Below are 14,834 nucleotides of genomic sequence, written 5' to 3'. Positions count from 1 at the left end.
GACTGTACACAAAATCATTCACGCAGATGCCCCACTCTATATGTTAAACCTAGTGGACTTACCGCCCAGAAATGCCAAAACATCGGCCCGCAAATTCCTCAATCTGAACTTCCACAACTGAAAAGGAATGAAATACAAACAGGCTTATGCTATTAACTTTGTGAACAAAAGCACACAGTCTTGGAACGCACTACCCACGGCCCTGAAAACCATGACCAATCTAACCAACTTTCGCAAAGCTTTGAAAACACCTCTTCAACAAAGCCTACAAAAGTCACCCTCAATGAAACAAATCATTCCTTAAACCACCCAAGTACACCAAAGAACACCTCTCACACGACCTTACCTAACACCTTTCCATCTAAATCCCTTGCACCTTTGCTTATGATCGACTGTTTTTTAAATCATGTAACGACGTTATCATATCTATACTCTGTAAGCCACACTGAGTCTGCAAAAAGGTGGGAAAATGTGGGGTACAAATACAATAAATAAATGTTGAAGGTTAAGAGCTGAGAAGGGAGAAGACAAGAGACAGTGAGATGATGAAAATAGAATGTGGGCAATGTGTTCCTGCAGCATACAGTGGTTACAGATGGAGAAAGATTGGGAAGGGACAGTACCAAGAAGAAAAAGTGTACTGAGCCATAAGAAGCTAACTGGGAGAAAATACAAAGCATATATAGAGGTTCGGTGTGCGGCACCTGGAGCGAACCTGGGAGTCACCCCAAAGAAGGCTTTTTCGGTATATTAAAAGCAGGAAGCCGGCAAAAGAATCGGTTGGGCCGCTGGATGACCGAGGGGTAAAAGGGGCGATCAAGGAAGACAAAGACGTAGCGGAGAGACTGAATGAATTCTTTGCTTCGGTCTTCACCGAGGAAGATTTGGGTGGGTTACCGGTGTCTGAAATGGTATTTCAAGCGGACGAGTCGGAGAAACTTACTGACTTCACGGTAAACCTGGAGGACGTAATGGGGCAGTTCGGCAAACTGAAGAGTAGCAAATCTCCTGGACCGGATGGTATTCATCCTAGAGTACTGATAGAACTGAAAAACGAGCTTGCGGAGCTACTGCTAGTGATATGCAACTTATCCTTAAAATCGAGCGTGGTACCGGAAGATTGGAGGGTGGCCAATGTAACGCCCATTTTTAAAAAAGGCTCCAGGGGAGATCCGGGAAATTATAGACCGGTGAGTCTGACGTCGGTGCCTGGGAAAATGGTAGAGGCTATTATTAAAAACAAAATTTCAGAGCACATCCAAGGACATGGATTACTGAGACCAAGTCAGCATGGCTTTTGTGTGGGGAAATCTTGCCTGACCAATTTACTTCAATTCTTTCAAGGAGTGAACAAACATGTGGACAAAGGGGAGTCGGTTGATATTGTGTATCTGGATTTTCAAAAGGCGTTTGACAAGGTACCTCATGAAAGGCTACAGAGGAAATTGGAGGGTCATGGGATAGGAGGAAATGTCCTATTGTGGATTAAAAACTGGTTGAAGGATAGGAAACAGAGAGTGGGGTTAAATGGGCAGTATTCACAATGGAGAAGGGTAGTTAGTGGGGTTCCTCAGGGGTCCGTGCTAGGACCGCTGCTTTTTAATATATTTATAAATGATTTAGAGATGGGAGTAACTAGCGAGGTAATTAAATTTGCTGATGACACAAAGTTATTCAAAGTCGTTAAATCACGACAGGATTGTGAAAAATTACAAGAGGACCTTACGAGACTGGGAGACTGGGCGGCTAAATAGCAGATGATGTTTAATGTGAGCAAGTGCAAGGTGATGCATGTGGGAAAAAAGAACCCGAATTATAGCTACGTCATGCAAGGTTCCACGTTAGGAGTTACGGACCAAGAAAGGGATCTGGGTGTCGTCGTCGATAACACACTAAAACCTTCTGCTCAGTGTGCTGCTGCGGCTAAGAAAGCGAATAGAATGTTGGGTATTATTAGGAAAGGTATGGAAAACAGGTGTGAGGATGTTATAATGCCGTTGTATCGCTCCATGGTGCGACCGCACCTTGAGTATTGTGTTCAATTCTGGTCGCCGCATCTCAAGAAAGATATAGTAGAATTGGAAAAGGTGCAGCGAAGGGCGACTAAAATGATAGCGGGGATGGGACGACTTCCCTATGAAGAAAGACTAAGGAGGCTAGGGCTATACAGCTTGGAGAAGAGACGGCTGAGGGGAGACATGATAGAGGTATATAAAATAATGAGTGGAGTGGAACAGGTGGATGTGAAGCTTCTGTTCACGCTTTCCAAAAATACTAGGACTAGGGGGCATGCAATGAAACTACAGTGTAGTAAATTTAAAACAAATCGGAGAAAAGTTTTCTTCACCCAACGTGTAATTAAACTCTGGAATTCGTTGCCGGAGAAAGTGGTGAAGGCGGTTAGCTTAGCAGAGTTTAAAAAGGGGTTGGACGGTTTCCTAAAGGACAAGTCCATAGACCGCTACTAAACGGACTTGGAAAAATCCAAAATTCCAGGAATAACATGCATAGAATGTTTGTACGTTTGGGAAGCTTGCCAGGTGCCCTTGGCCTGGATTGGCCGCTGTCGTGGACAGGATGCTGGGCTCGATGGACCCTTGGTCTTTTCCCAGTATGGCATTACTTATGTACTTATGTACTTATGAAGATCGGCTGCAAGCCCTCTACAGCACCTGGAAGGCAGCTAGTGGGAGCGCTAGGCACCTCCACCACGCAGCTCCCAGCCAAGAAAAGACTTACCAGGGGTTAGGCCTGAGCCAGCATTCCTCCCCCTGGATCTTAGCCAAAAGACACCTGGAAGCCCTGGGCAAATCGGGGTGGATCTGGGAGTCAAGTGAAAATCATATATATTGCACTAATGTCCAGAACCTTTCAATGTGACCATGCTGAGGACCTCAGTTTCATTGGGAGGAGGTAGCTTCAATACAGTAAATACCAGATCAGACCAGTAGAAAGGAAAGTTATTATGCCTCTAACAAATGGGCTGAATTGTCATACAAGTACTTTGTATTCAAATGTGTTTTTACATCAGATCTGTATATGAAAAACACTACTAACAAAGTAGATGACAGCAGAAAAAAACCCACACGGTCCACCCAGTCTGCCCAACAAGATGAACTCACATGTGCCATTTTTTGTGTATACCTTACCTTGATTTGTACCTGTCTTTTTTAGGGCACAGACCGTATAAGTCTGCCCAGCACTATCCCCACCTCCCAACCACCAGCCCTGCCTCCCACCACCGGCTAAGCTTCTGGAGATCCCTTCCTTCTGAGGAGGATTCCTTTATGTTTATCCCACGCATGTTTGAATTCCGTTACTGTTTTCCTCTCCACCACCTCCCGTGGGAGGGCATTCCAAGCATCCACCACTCTCTCCGTGAAAAAATACTTCCTGACATTTTTCTTGAGTCTGCCCCCCTTCATTCTCATTTCGTGTCCTCTAGTTCTACCGCCTTCCCCTCTCCGGAAAAGGTTCATGGTAAAATTATGTATCATACCTGATAATTTTCTTTCCTTTAATCATAGCCGATCAATCCATAGACTGGTGGGTTGTGGCCATCTACCAGCAGGTGGAGATAGAGAGCAATCTTTTGCCTCCCTGTATGTGGTCATGTGCTGCCGGAAATTCCCCAGTATGTCGATATCAAAGCTCCATCTGCAGGACTCAGCACTTAGAGAATTACACCCACAAAGGGACACTCTGCCCAGCTCACCACCGCCGAAGCAGGGGAGGGGAAACATTTCCAGCGCACCACCGCCGGGGCAGTGGGTGGGAAACCACACCTGCCGACGCGGGGGGAACTGGCTTATCCTGCTACTGCAACCGCGGGAGGAGCTGGCTTACCCTAACACCGCTGAAGCGGGAGGGAGCGCCGGCATAATTTAGTTATCAATCCAGCCACCACCGAAACAGGGGGAGAGGAAGCAGCAGCTCACTGTAACACAAAATCATTTCAACTCGAAGAGACTTCAATTGGAAGAATTTGAACACGAAGTCCTCGTGAACAGGAAATGAAGACTGAACTTGAACCTGAAATGTAACCAGAACACAAACAATACAGATATCTGGGAGGGGCTATGGATTGATCGGCTATGATTAAGGGAAAGAAAATTATCAGGTATAATACATAATTTTACCTTCCCTATCATCAAGCCGATCAATCCATAGACTGGTGGGATGTACCGAAGCAGTACTCACCCAGAGCGGGACATGGAAATCCCTGAACGCAACACTGAAGCCCCAAACTGGGCCTCGGCCCGAGCAGCCACATCCAAGCGGTATGTCGTGAGAAGGTATGAGCCGACAACCAAGTAGCCGCTCTGCAAATCTCTTCCAAGGAGACAGATCTGGACTCCGCCATCGAGGCTGCTTGTGCTCTAGTAGAGTGTGCCTTCAGCTGAATAGGCGGAATCTTCCCTGCCGCCACATAAGCTGCCGCGATCGTCTCCTTGACCCAACGTGCCACTGTAGGCTTAGATGCCTGCAGACCCTTACGAGGGCCTGCGAACAGCACGAACAGGTGATCCGACTTCCGGAAATCATTGGTCACTTCCAAGTATCTGATGATGACCCGTCTAACATCCAGGTATTTGAGCGCAGGGTACTCCTCTGGGTAATCCTCCCTACGAAAGGAGGGTAGGTAAAGCTGCTGATTCACATGGAATCGAGAAACAATCTTGGGCAGGAAGGAGGGCACTGGGCGAATCGATACTCCTGCCTCAGTGAATCACAGGAACGGCTCTCTACACGAGAGAGCCTGGAGCTCGGAAACTCTTCTGGCTGATGTGATAGCCACCAGGAAGGCCGCTTTCAGCGTCAGGTCCTTCAGCAATGCCCTTGGCAAGGGCTCGAAGGGCAGCTTCTGCAAGGTCCGTAGTATCAGATTGAGATTCCACGTAGGCACTATCGAGTGCAGAGGGGGGCGCAGGTGATTAACTCCTTTGAGAAAGCGCACCACATCTGGCTGTGAACCCAGGGAAGCCCCTTTCAGGCGACTCCTGAAGCAAGCTAGAGCCACCACCTGGACTTTCAGTGAACTGACAGGCCTTTCTCCAGCCCCTCTTGCAGGAACGCCAACACTGAAGAAATTGGAGCAGTGAAGGGCGATACAGAGCCTGCCTCGCACCACGACCCAAAGGTACGCCAAACCCTGGCGTAAGTGGTAGAAGTAGAGCGCTTCCTCGCTCTCAGCATAGTGGCCATGACCTTGTCTGAGAAGCCCTTCTTCCTCAGCCGCTTCCGCTCAAGAGCCAGGCCGTAAGACCAAAGGGGGAGGGATCCTCCATCACCACGGGACCCTGATGTAAGAGGCCCCGCTCCGCTGGCAGCCGCAGAGGGCCGCCCACCGAGTGTCTGACTAAGTCCGCATACCAGGGACGTCTGGGCCAATCCGGACCCACCCGGCCCGGATGCTTTGCCACCCAGCCTAGCACCCTGCCCAGCACCCTGCCCATCATGGGCCAGGGCGGGAACATGTAGAGAAGCTCCTGTGCCGGCCACTGTTGGAGAAGAGCATTGACTCCCAGAGTTCGAGGGTCCCGTCCTCTGCTGAAAAAACACGGCACTTGGCAATTGGCCGAGGACGCCATCAGATCCAGGCTCGGCCGGCCCCAGCGTTTCGTGATGTCCAAGAACGCCCAAGCAGACAGTTGCCACTCTCCAGGATCCAAGGTATAGCGACGGAGAAAGTCCGCCTTGACATTCATGACTCCCGCAATGTGGGCCGCCGACAGCTGTTCCAGATTCGCTTCCGCCCACAGGCATAGCTTCTTGGCCTCCTTGGCCAGAGGGGCGCTCCTGGTACCTCCCTGGCGATTGACATAGGCCACAGCCGTGGCATTGTCCGACAGGACCCATACAGGCCTCAGCACCAGTGCCAGGAGACACACTAGAAGCGCCAACCGAATGGCTCAGAGTTCCAGGAGGTTGATGGACCCTTCGTCTCTGCAGGGGACCAGAGCCCCTGCGCTGTTCGTCCCAGGCAGTGGGCTCCCCAGCCCGTCAAGCAGGCGTCCGTCGTGACGACAACCCACTCCGGGGTCGTAAGAGGCATTCCTGCGGACAGCTTGCCTGGCCTCAGCCACCAGCTCAGCGCCTTTCGCACCGCTCGATCCAAAGGAAGGCGTACGGCGTAATCCTCTGAGACTGGAGTCCACCGCCGCAGAAAAGAGTGCTGTAGTGGTCTCATATGGGCCCTGGCCCAGGGCACTACCTCTGCGCTCCCAGTAGCGGGGGAGAGGCGTGTTGCGCGTCCAAAATGGCGTCCGGCGCGAAACTCCGAGAAGGAGCCGCGCGGGAAGAAGGGTGTTTTAATTTCGCCGACTTCTTACTGTCGCCCGATTCAAGGGCGACCAAGCTGTTAACGTCTCCCATCTCGAAGGGCGGCCCAAGAAGAAGCCGACCGAGCCGCGTGGCCGGTCACGACCGGGAGGGCGGCCAGCGGGGGATGGGCGCCTAAGGCGGGAAAGGCCGTCGCGCCGGAGGAAAAACCGGTGAACTCTCCCGGCTCCGAAAGGGCGCCCAAAAAGGGCGACTACCTTCGAGCCCCCCGCTTCCCCGCTAAGCGCGCAAATGCATTCCAGGGAGCGTCTTTTCGCACCTTTGCCGTCCGACGCCATAGCCACGTGGAGACTGTTCGGGGAACCCCCTGCCCGCTAGTAAAAGGTAAAAATTATCTGCTTCTTGCTCCGAGCAGCAACGACTTGTTCCAGTGAGCACCTGCAAATGGATGTCCTTTTTGAACGTTTAAAAATTTTTTTTTTTTTTTTTTTTTTTTTTAACGGAGCCAGCGGGAGGGGGGGAGAAAAGGAGGGACCTGGCACCACCAGGTTTGCACTTGCTCACGAAGAGCCCTCAAAGCGAATGATACATACCTGTAGCAGGTGTTCTCCGAGGACAGCAGGCTGATTGTTCTCACAACTGGGTTGACGTCCACGGCAGCCCCCACCAACCGGAACAAAAGCTTTGCGGACGGTCCCGCGTGCAGGGCACGCCCACCGCGCATGTGCGCTATCTTCCCGCCCGTGCGCGACCCTTCCCACTCAGTTGAATGACAAGCAAAAGAATGAGGAAAACGCAACTCCAAAGGGGAGGAGGGAGGGTAGGTGAGAACAATCAGCCTGCTGTCCTCGGAGAACACCTGCTACAGGTATGTATCATTCGCTTTCTCCGAGGACAAGCAGGCTGCTTGTTCTCACGACTAGGAAATCCCTAGCTCTCAGGCTCACTCAAAACAAGAACCCAGGTCAATTGAACCTCACAACGGCGAGGGCATAACAGAAATTGACCTACGAAGAACAACTAACAGAGTGCAGCCTGACCAGAATAAATTCGGGTCCTGGAGGGTGGAGTTGGATTTAAACCCCAAACAGATTCTGCAGCACCGACTGCCCGAACCGACTGTCGCGTCGGGTATCCTGCTGGAGGCAGTAATGAGATGTGAATGTGTGGACAGATGACCACGTCGCAGCTTTGCAAATCTCTTCAATAGTGGCTGACTTCAAGTGGGCCACCGCCGCTGCCATGGCTCTGACACTATGAGCCGTGACATGACCCTCAAGAGTCAGCCCAGCCTGGGCGTAAGTGAAGGAAATGCAATCTGCTAGCCAATTGGAGATGGTGCGTTTCCCGACAGCGACCCCTTTCCTATTGGGGTCGAAAGAAATAAACAATTGGGCGGACTGTCTGTGGGGCTGTGTCCGCTCCAGATAGAAGGCCAAAGCTCGCTTGCAGTCCAATGTGTGCAACTGACGTTCAGCAGGGCGGGTATGCGGTCTGGGAAAGAATGTTGCAAGACAATTGACTGGTTAAGATGGAACTCCGACACCACCTTTGGCAGGAACTTAGGGTGAGTGCGGAGCACTACTCTGTTATGATAAAATTTAGTATACGGAGCATGAGCTACCAGGGCTTGAAGCTCACTGACTCTACGAGCTGAAGTAACTGCCACCAAGAAAATGACCTTCCAGGTCAAGTACTTCAGATGGCATAAATTCAGTGGCTCAAAAGGAGGTTTCATCAGCTGGGTGAGGACGACGTTGAGATCCCATGACACTGTAGGAGGCTTGATAGGGGGCTTTGACAAAAGCAAGCCTCTCATGAATCGAACGACTAAAGGCTCTCCAGAGATGGCTTTACCCTCTACACGGTGATGGTAAGCACTAATCGCACTAAGGTGATTCCTTACTGAGTTGGTCTTGAGGCCAGACTCTGATAAGTGCAGAAGGTATTCAAGCAGGTTCTGTGCAGGACAAGAACGAGGTTCTAGGGCCTTGCTCTCACACCAAACGACAAACCTCCTCCACTTGAAAAAGTAACTCTTTTTAGTGGAATCCTTTCTAGAGGCAAGCAAGACATGGGAGACACCCTCAGACAGACCCAACGAAGCGAAGTCTACGCCCTCAACATCCAGGCCGTGAGAGCCAGAGACTGAAGGTTGGGGTGCAGAAGCGCTCCGTCGTTCTGCGAAATGAGAGTCAGAAAACACTCCAATCTCCACGGTTCTTCGGAGGACAACTCCAGAAGAAGAGGGAACCAGATCTGGCGGGGCCAAAAAGGCGCTATCAGAATCATGGTGCAGTGGTCTTGCTTGAGCTTCAGTAAGGTCTTCCCCACCAAAGGTATGGGAGGATAAGCATACAGGAGGCCGGTCCCCCAATGGAGGAGGAAGGCATCCGACGCTAGTCTGCCGTGTGCCTGTAGTCTGGAACAGAACAGAGGCAGCTTGTGGTTGGTCTGAGAGGCGAAAAGGTCCACCGAGGGAGTGCCCCACTCTCGGAAGATCTTGCGTACCACTCTGGAATGGAGCGACCACTCGTGCGGTTGCATGACTCTGCTCAGTCTGTCGGCCAGACTGTTGTTTACACCTGCCAGGTATGTGGCTTGAAGAAGCATGCCGAACTGGCAGGCCCAACGCCACATCCCGACGGCTTCCTGACACAGGGGGCGAGATCCGGTGCCCCCCTGCTTGTTGATGTAATACATTGCAACCTGATTGTCTGTCCGAATTTGGATAATTTGATAGGACAGCCGATCTCTGAAGGCCTTCAGTGCGTTCCAGACCGCTCGGAGCTCCAGGAAGTTGATCTGAAGATCTTGTTCCTGGAGGGACCACAGTCCCTGGGTGTGAAGCCCATCGACATGAGCTCCCCACCCCAGGCGAGATGCATCCGTCAGCACTTTCGTGGGCTGCGGAATTTGGAATGGACGTCCCAGGGTCAAATTGGTCCGAAGTGTCCACCAGTGCAGCGAATTGCGGCAACTGAGGGACAGGCGAATGACATCTTCTAGATTCCCGGTGGCCTGGCACCACTGGGAAGCTAGGGTCCATTGAGCAGATCTCATGTGAAGACGAGCCATGGGAGTCACATGAACTGTGGAGGCCATATGACCTAGGAGTCTCAACATCTGCCGAGCTGTGACCTGCTGAGACGCTCTGGTCTGGGAAGCGAGGGACAGGAGGTTGTGGGCCCTCGCTTCGGGAAGGAAGGCCTGAGCCGTCTGTGAATTCAGCAGAGCTCCTATGAATTCCAGAGATTGGACTGGCTGGAGATGGGATTTTGGGTAATTTATCACAAACCCCAGCAGCTCCAGGAGTTGAATAGTGCACTGCATGGACCGGAGAGCTCCTGCCTCCGAGGTGTTCTTGACCAGCCAATCGTCGAGATATGGGAACACATGCAATCCCAGCTTGCGTAGATACGCCGCGACCACCACGAGGCACTTCGTGAACACCCGTGGGGCAGAGGCGAGCCCAAAGGGCAGCACACAATACTGAAAGTGCCGTGTGCCCAGGCGGAATCTGAGATACTGTCTGTGAGCTGGCAGTATCGGGATGCGAGTGTATGCGTCCTTTAAATCCAGGGAACATAGCCAATCGTTTTTCTGAATCATTGGTAGAAGGGTGCCCAAGGAAAGCATCCTGAGCTTCTCTTTGACCAGGTATTTGTTCAGGCCTCTCAGGTCTAGGATGGGGCGCATCCCCCGTTTTCTTTTCCACAAGGAAGTACCTGGAATAGAATCCCTGCCCTTCCTGCCCAGGTGGCACGGGCTTGACCGCATTGGCGCTGAGAAGGGCGGAGAGTTCCTCTGCAAGTACCTGCTTGTGATGGGAGCTGAAGGATTGGGCTCCCGGAGGACAATTTGGTGGAGGGGAGGCCAAATTCAGGGCGTATCCGCACCGTACTATTTGGAGAACCCACTGGTCGGAGGTTATTAGAGGCCACCTTTGGTGAAAAAGTTTTAACCTCCCCCCGGACTGGCAGATCGTCCGGTACGGACACTGATGGCAGCTATGTTCCCATAGATCCAGTCAAAAACCCGTCCCCGGTTTTTGCTGTGGAGGCGCCGGGGGCTGCTTAGGCGCACGCTGTTGATGGGAATGAGCGTGCTGGGACTGTCCCTGTGCCTGATGAGGCCTTCGGGCCGACTGGGTGTACCTACACTTGTTGTAGGCGTAGGGCGCAGCCTGCCTGGCCCAGGAAAAACGTCCACCTGCTGAGGTGGATGCTGAAGGCGCCCGGTGGGAGAGCTTGTCGAGGGTGGTTTCCCGCTGGTGTAGTTGGTCCACCAACTGCTCGACCTTCTCACCAAAAATATTATCCCCCCGGCAAGGGACATCGGCCAGCCGCTGCTGGGTGCGGTTGTCCAGGTCAGAGGCACGCAGCCATGAGAGCCTGCGCATCACTATACCTTGGGCCGCAGCACGAGATGCCACATCACAGGTGTCATATATACCCCTGGACAGGAACTTTCTGCACGCCTTCAGCTGCCTGACCACCTCCTGAAAAGGCCTGGACTGCTCCGGGGGGAGCTTGTCGACCAGGTCCGCCAGTTGCTTCACATTATTCCGCATGTGTATGCTCGTGTAGAGCTGGTAGGACTGGATGCGGGTCACGAGCATTGAAGATTGGTAGCCTTCCTCCCAAACGAGTCCAGAGTGCGAGACTCCCGCCCTGGGTGTGCCGAGGCGGTATCCCTCGAACTCCGTGCCCTCTTGAGAGCAGAGTCCACGACCGCCGAGTCATGAGGCAATTGAGGCTACATTAACTCTGGGTCTGAGTGGATCCTGTATTGGGACTCCGCTTTCTTGGGGATGGTGGGGTTAGATAAAGGTCTCAACCAGTTCCGAAGCAGTGTCTCTTTGAGGACATTGTGCAAGGGTACCGTGGAGGACTCTCTAGATGGTGATGGATAGTCGAGGACCTCGAGCATCTTGGCCCTCGGCTCATCCACAGAGACCACGGGCAAGGGAATGCAGATAGACATATCCCTGACGAAGGAGGCAAAGGAGAGGCTCTCAGGTGGCGAGAGCTTCCTCTCTGGTGAAGGAGTGGGGTCGGAGGGAAGGCCCACAGACTCCTCTGAGGAGAAATATCTGGGGTCCTCCTCCTTCCCCCACGAGGCCTCTTCCTCGGTGTCGGACATGAGCTCCTGTAGCTCAGACCTCAACAGGGCCCGGCTCGACTTCGAGGCACCGAGTCCTTGGTGGCGTTGTCAAGCGGTGGACTCCCGCGCCGGCGGGGATGAAGCTCCCTCCATCAACGGGGACTCCACCTGCGTGGCGGTCGAGACCGGCACTGCAAGCGGCGTCGAAGGCCTCGGCACCGGGCTAGAGCACGCCGGCGCCTCCATCAACAGCGCCGGGGGGCACAGTCTGGCGCATCAGCCCTTCCAGGATCCCCGGAAGGATGGCTCAGAGGCACTCGTCAAAGCCCGCTGTCGGGAAAGGCGAGGGGGCCGGTAGAGGTGCCGGAATCTCCTCGGGTCCAGGAGACGGCACCGAAGTGCTGGTGCCCTGACGTAGCGATACCTCTACCACTGAGGGGGAACGCTCCTCCCGGCGCTGCCGCTTCCTCGGCGTCGAGTCATCTCTGGAGCCGGTAGCCACATGCGCCGTGGGCGACCGATGACGGTGCTTTTTTGCCTTTTTCCGGTGCCCGTCATCGGCGCTCGGCGGTACCGAAGAGGAGGAGGTAGATCCCCCTCGGCCTCGAGTCCGACAGGGTTCGGTCCCGAGGGCCCTGGGTAGAGGGAGTGACCGGGGCCGATTGCCCACGCGGCCGCTCACCCCTGCCGTCTCCGGAAGACCGGCAGGCCAACGGGACCTGTGCTCCTGGGGTCGGTGCCGATTTCGTGGACATCGGTACCGGTACCGAAGATCCGGCCGTCGACACCGATGCCGTCGAAGTCGACGTCGAGGGGCCGGCGCAAGTTCCAAAAAGACGGTCCCGAAGAACTTGCCTCGCCACCTGTGTCCGTTTCCGTAAACCGAGACACAAGGTGCATGTCTTGGTATCGTGCTCCGGCCCAAGGCACTGGAGAGATATGCCGGCTGCACCGACCACACTTCTTAAATCCACTCGGGACCTTCGAGGACATCAACGGAAAAATCGCGTCGGCGAAGTCAAAGTCGTCAATGGTGGCGGTAAAAAAAATCACACCTCGAAAAATAAATCGACCGCGCGGCCACAACGAGGCGCCCCCGCTAAAAGTACGAGGGGAAAAACAAAGTTTTCTTTTTTTTTTGAACAAAATAAAACAATCAAAGAAAACAACGAAGAAAACTCGCGTCAAAGGCGCGGTCCGGTTTCCGGGGCTGACAGAGAGAGACGAACACGGCTCTCTCCAGCGCGGAAAAGAAAAGACTGAGCGGGAACGGTCGCGCACGGGCGGGAAGACGGCTGCGCATGCGCGGTGGGCGTGCCTTGCGTGCGGGACCGCCCGCAAAGTTTTTGTTCCGGTTGGTGGGGGCTGCCGTGGACGTCAACCCAGTCGTGAGAACAAGCAGCCTGCTTGTCCTCGGAGAACCCCAGGTACTCAACAAAATCTAAACAATTAGGCTTGGAGACCTAGCCAGAGCTGTGACCACACACCTGCTGAGATAGAGAACATACTGGGGAATTTCCGGCAGCACATGACCACATAAAGGGAGGCAAAAGATTGCTTATCTCCACCTGCTGGTAGATGGACACAACCCACCAGTCTATGGATTGATCGGCTTGATAGGGAATTGCAGATTAATACCTTTCAAATATTTGAACATCTGTATCATATCACCCCTGTTTCTCCTTTCCTCCAGGGTATACATGTTCAGGTCAACAAGTCTCTCCCCATACGTCTTGTAACGCAAATCCCATACCATTCTCGTAGCTTTTCTTTGAACCGCTTCCATTTTTTAACATCCTTCACAAGATACGGCCTCCAAAACTGAACACAATACTCCAGGTGGGGTCTCAGCAACGTCTTTTATACAGGGGTATTAAAACCTCTTTTCTTCTGCTAGTCACACCTCTCTCTATACAGCCTAGCAATCTTCTACCTACAGCCACCGCGCCTTGTCACACTGTTTCGTCGCCTTCAGGTCCTCAGATACTAACACCCCAAGATCCCTCTCCCCGTCCATACCTATCAGACTCTCCCCGCCTAACACATATTTATACCGTCACATACTTTACTTTATTTGAATTGTACTCTAGCTTAGGAGGAGAAAACAAACATGGCACCCTAAAGGAGTTAATGGACAAATGATTTTTCTCAATATTTCCTTATTTTTAATTTTCTTATGCAATCCTCTGTTCATGTTTTACTGATAGCAAGTGGATACCTTGTGTTCTTTTAAAAATATAACATTCAAAATGTCTTCTGTACCTTGAATGTTGAGACATCATGCCTCCAGCACGTCCATCTCCCATTCTCCTTGCATCATGATATCCACTGCCTTGTGAACTAGGTCCATGCCATTCTTTTCTTGGTCCACTACTGTCACGACCGTGACGCTCCACAGCTTGTCTACCTTCACTATAATGCTAGAATACAAAAAGAAAATCTTCTCAAATATACCTTTATTGTATGCTTTTATACTGTTCAACTATGCAGTATATAAACTTGAAATCAACGGATAAAATTGTGCGACTTGTTAAACAGCTCTGGGAAAAGTCGTACACCTCCACAAAGTTAAATATCTTGTACTGGTTGATTTCACAGCAGCATGAAAACTGATAAACCTGATTGAAAACAAGTTACCAACACCCATTCAAGAACAGCAAAGGTGGTACAGCCTTTCAAGCCATTTACCTTCCCTTCATCAGCACGGGGAGATGAAATACAGGAATTAAATTCTATGCACAGCATTAACAGACAATTCCTTTTTTAATCACATTAAAAATGTTATTCAGCCATTTCCAACCCAGTCCCTCAGGGCACATCTAGCCCCTTTGAGTTTTCAAGATACGCACAATGAATATGTATGAGAGATTTGCAAGCAAATCTAACTCATGAATATTCCTTGTGGATATCCTGAAAACATGATGGGTTGGTAATGGCTGTGCTATGTGGTAAAATCAAAGATGTTTACCTGCAACAGTGGGCTCTCCAGAAATGACAAGGTAAATCAGACAAGCCAATATGTGACATCCAAAATTATCAAACTCCAGTCTCTCAGAGCTCAAGACCAAAAGATCTTTTGAACATACGCACAAGTTCTCACACAGTAGCTGCGCCTTTCTGCTCCTCCACAGAGAGAGTGTTTAGGGGTTAACTTCCCAGGATGGAGGGTGGGTGTGTGTTTGCTTTATCCTGTCTATAAAGAAGCCCTGCTAGAAGAAAGCAAATTCACTTTAAGATATCAGCCACAACAGTGCAGAATCCGAAGCTGAGGGCTTCCCTTGTGATGGGTTTTTGTCTTATAAAGGCAACTCATGGAGCAAACACGGGAGCAGACAACTGAAAAGCCCTTGAAGTATTGCTTGATGAAAACCACTATTCCTTCAAGACCTTAGCTGGCAACAAAAGAAGAAGACAAACCCATTCTGTTACTCTATATTTGTTCTATG

The 14,834-nt window shown here is 51.7% G+C and overlaps 1 protein-coding gene across 5 annotated transcripts in view; it reads right to left on the bottom strand.

Moving 5' to 3' along the window:
- The window catches only part of SLTM (SAFB like transcription modulator), a 230,789-nt gene that overhangs the window by 4,682 nt on the left and 211,273 nt on the right, over positions 1-14,834 (bottom strand). For all 5 annotated transcript variants that reach the window (XM_030188772.1, XM_030188798.1, XM_030188779.1 and 2 more), the window contains one exon: positions 13,651-13,808. In XM_030188772.1, coding sequence (XP_030044632.1) covers positions 13,651-13,808 — 158 coding nt within the window. The remainder of the gene's footprint in view (positions 1-13,650; positions 13,809-14,834) is intronic.

This window comes from Microcaecilia unicolor, chromosome 1, assembly GCF_901765095.1.
Source record: "Microcaecilia unicolor chromosome 1, aMicUni1.1, whole genome shotgun sequence".
NCBI lineage: Eukaryota > Metazoa > Chordata > Amphibia > Gymnophiona > Siphonopidae > Microcaecilia > Microcaecilia unicolor.
This window is presented reverse-complemented; position numbering and strand designations above follow the sequence as displayed.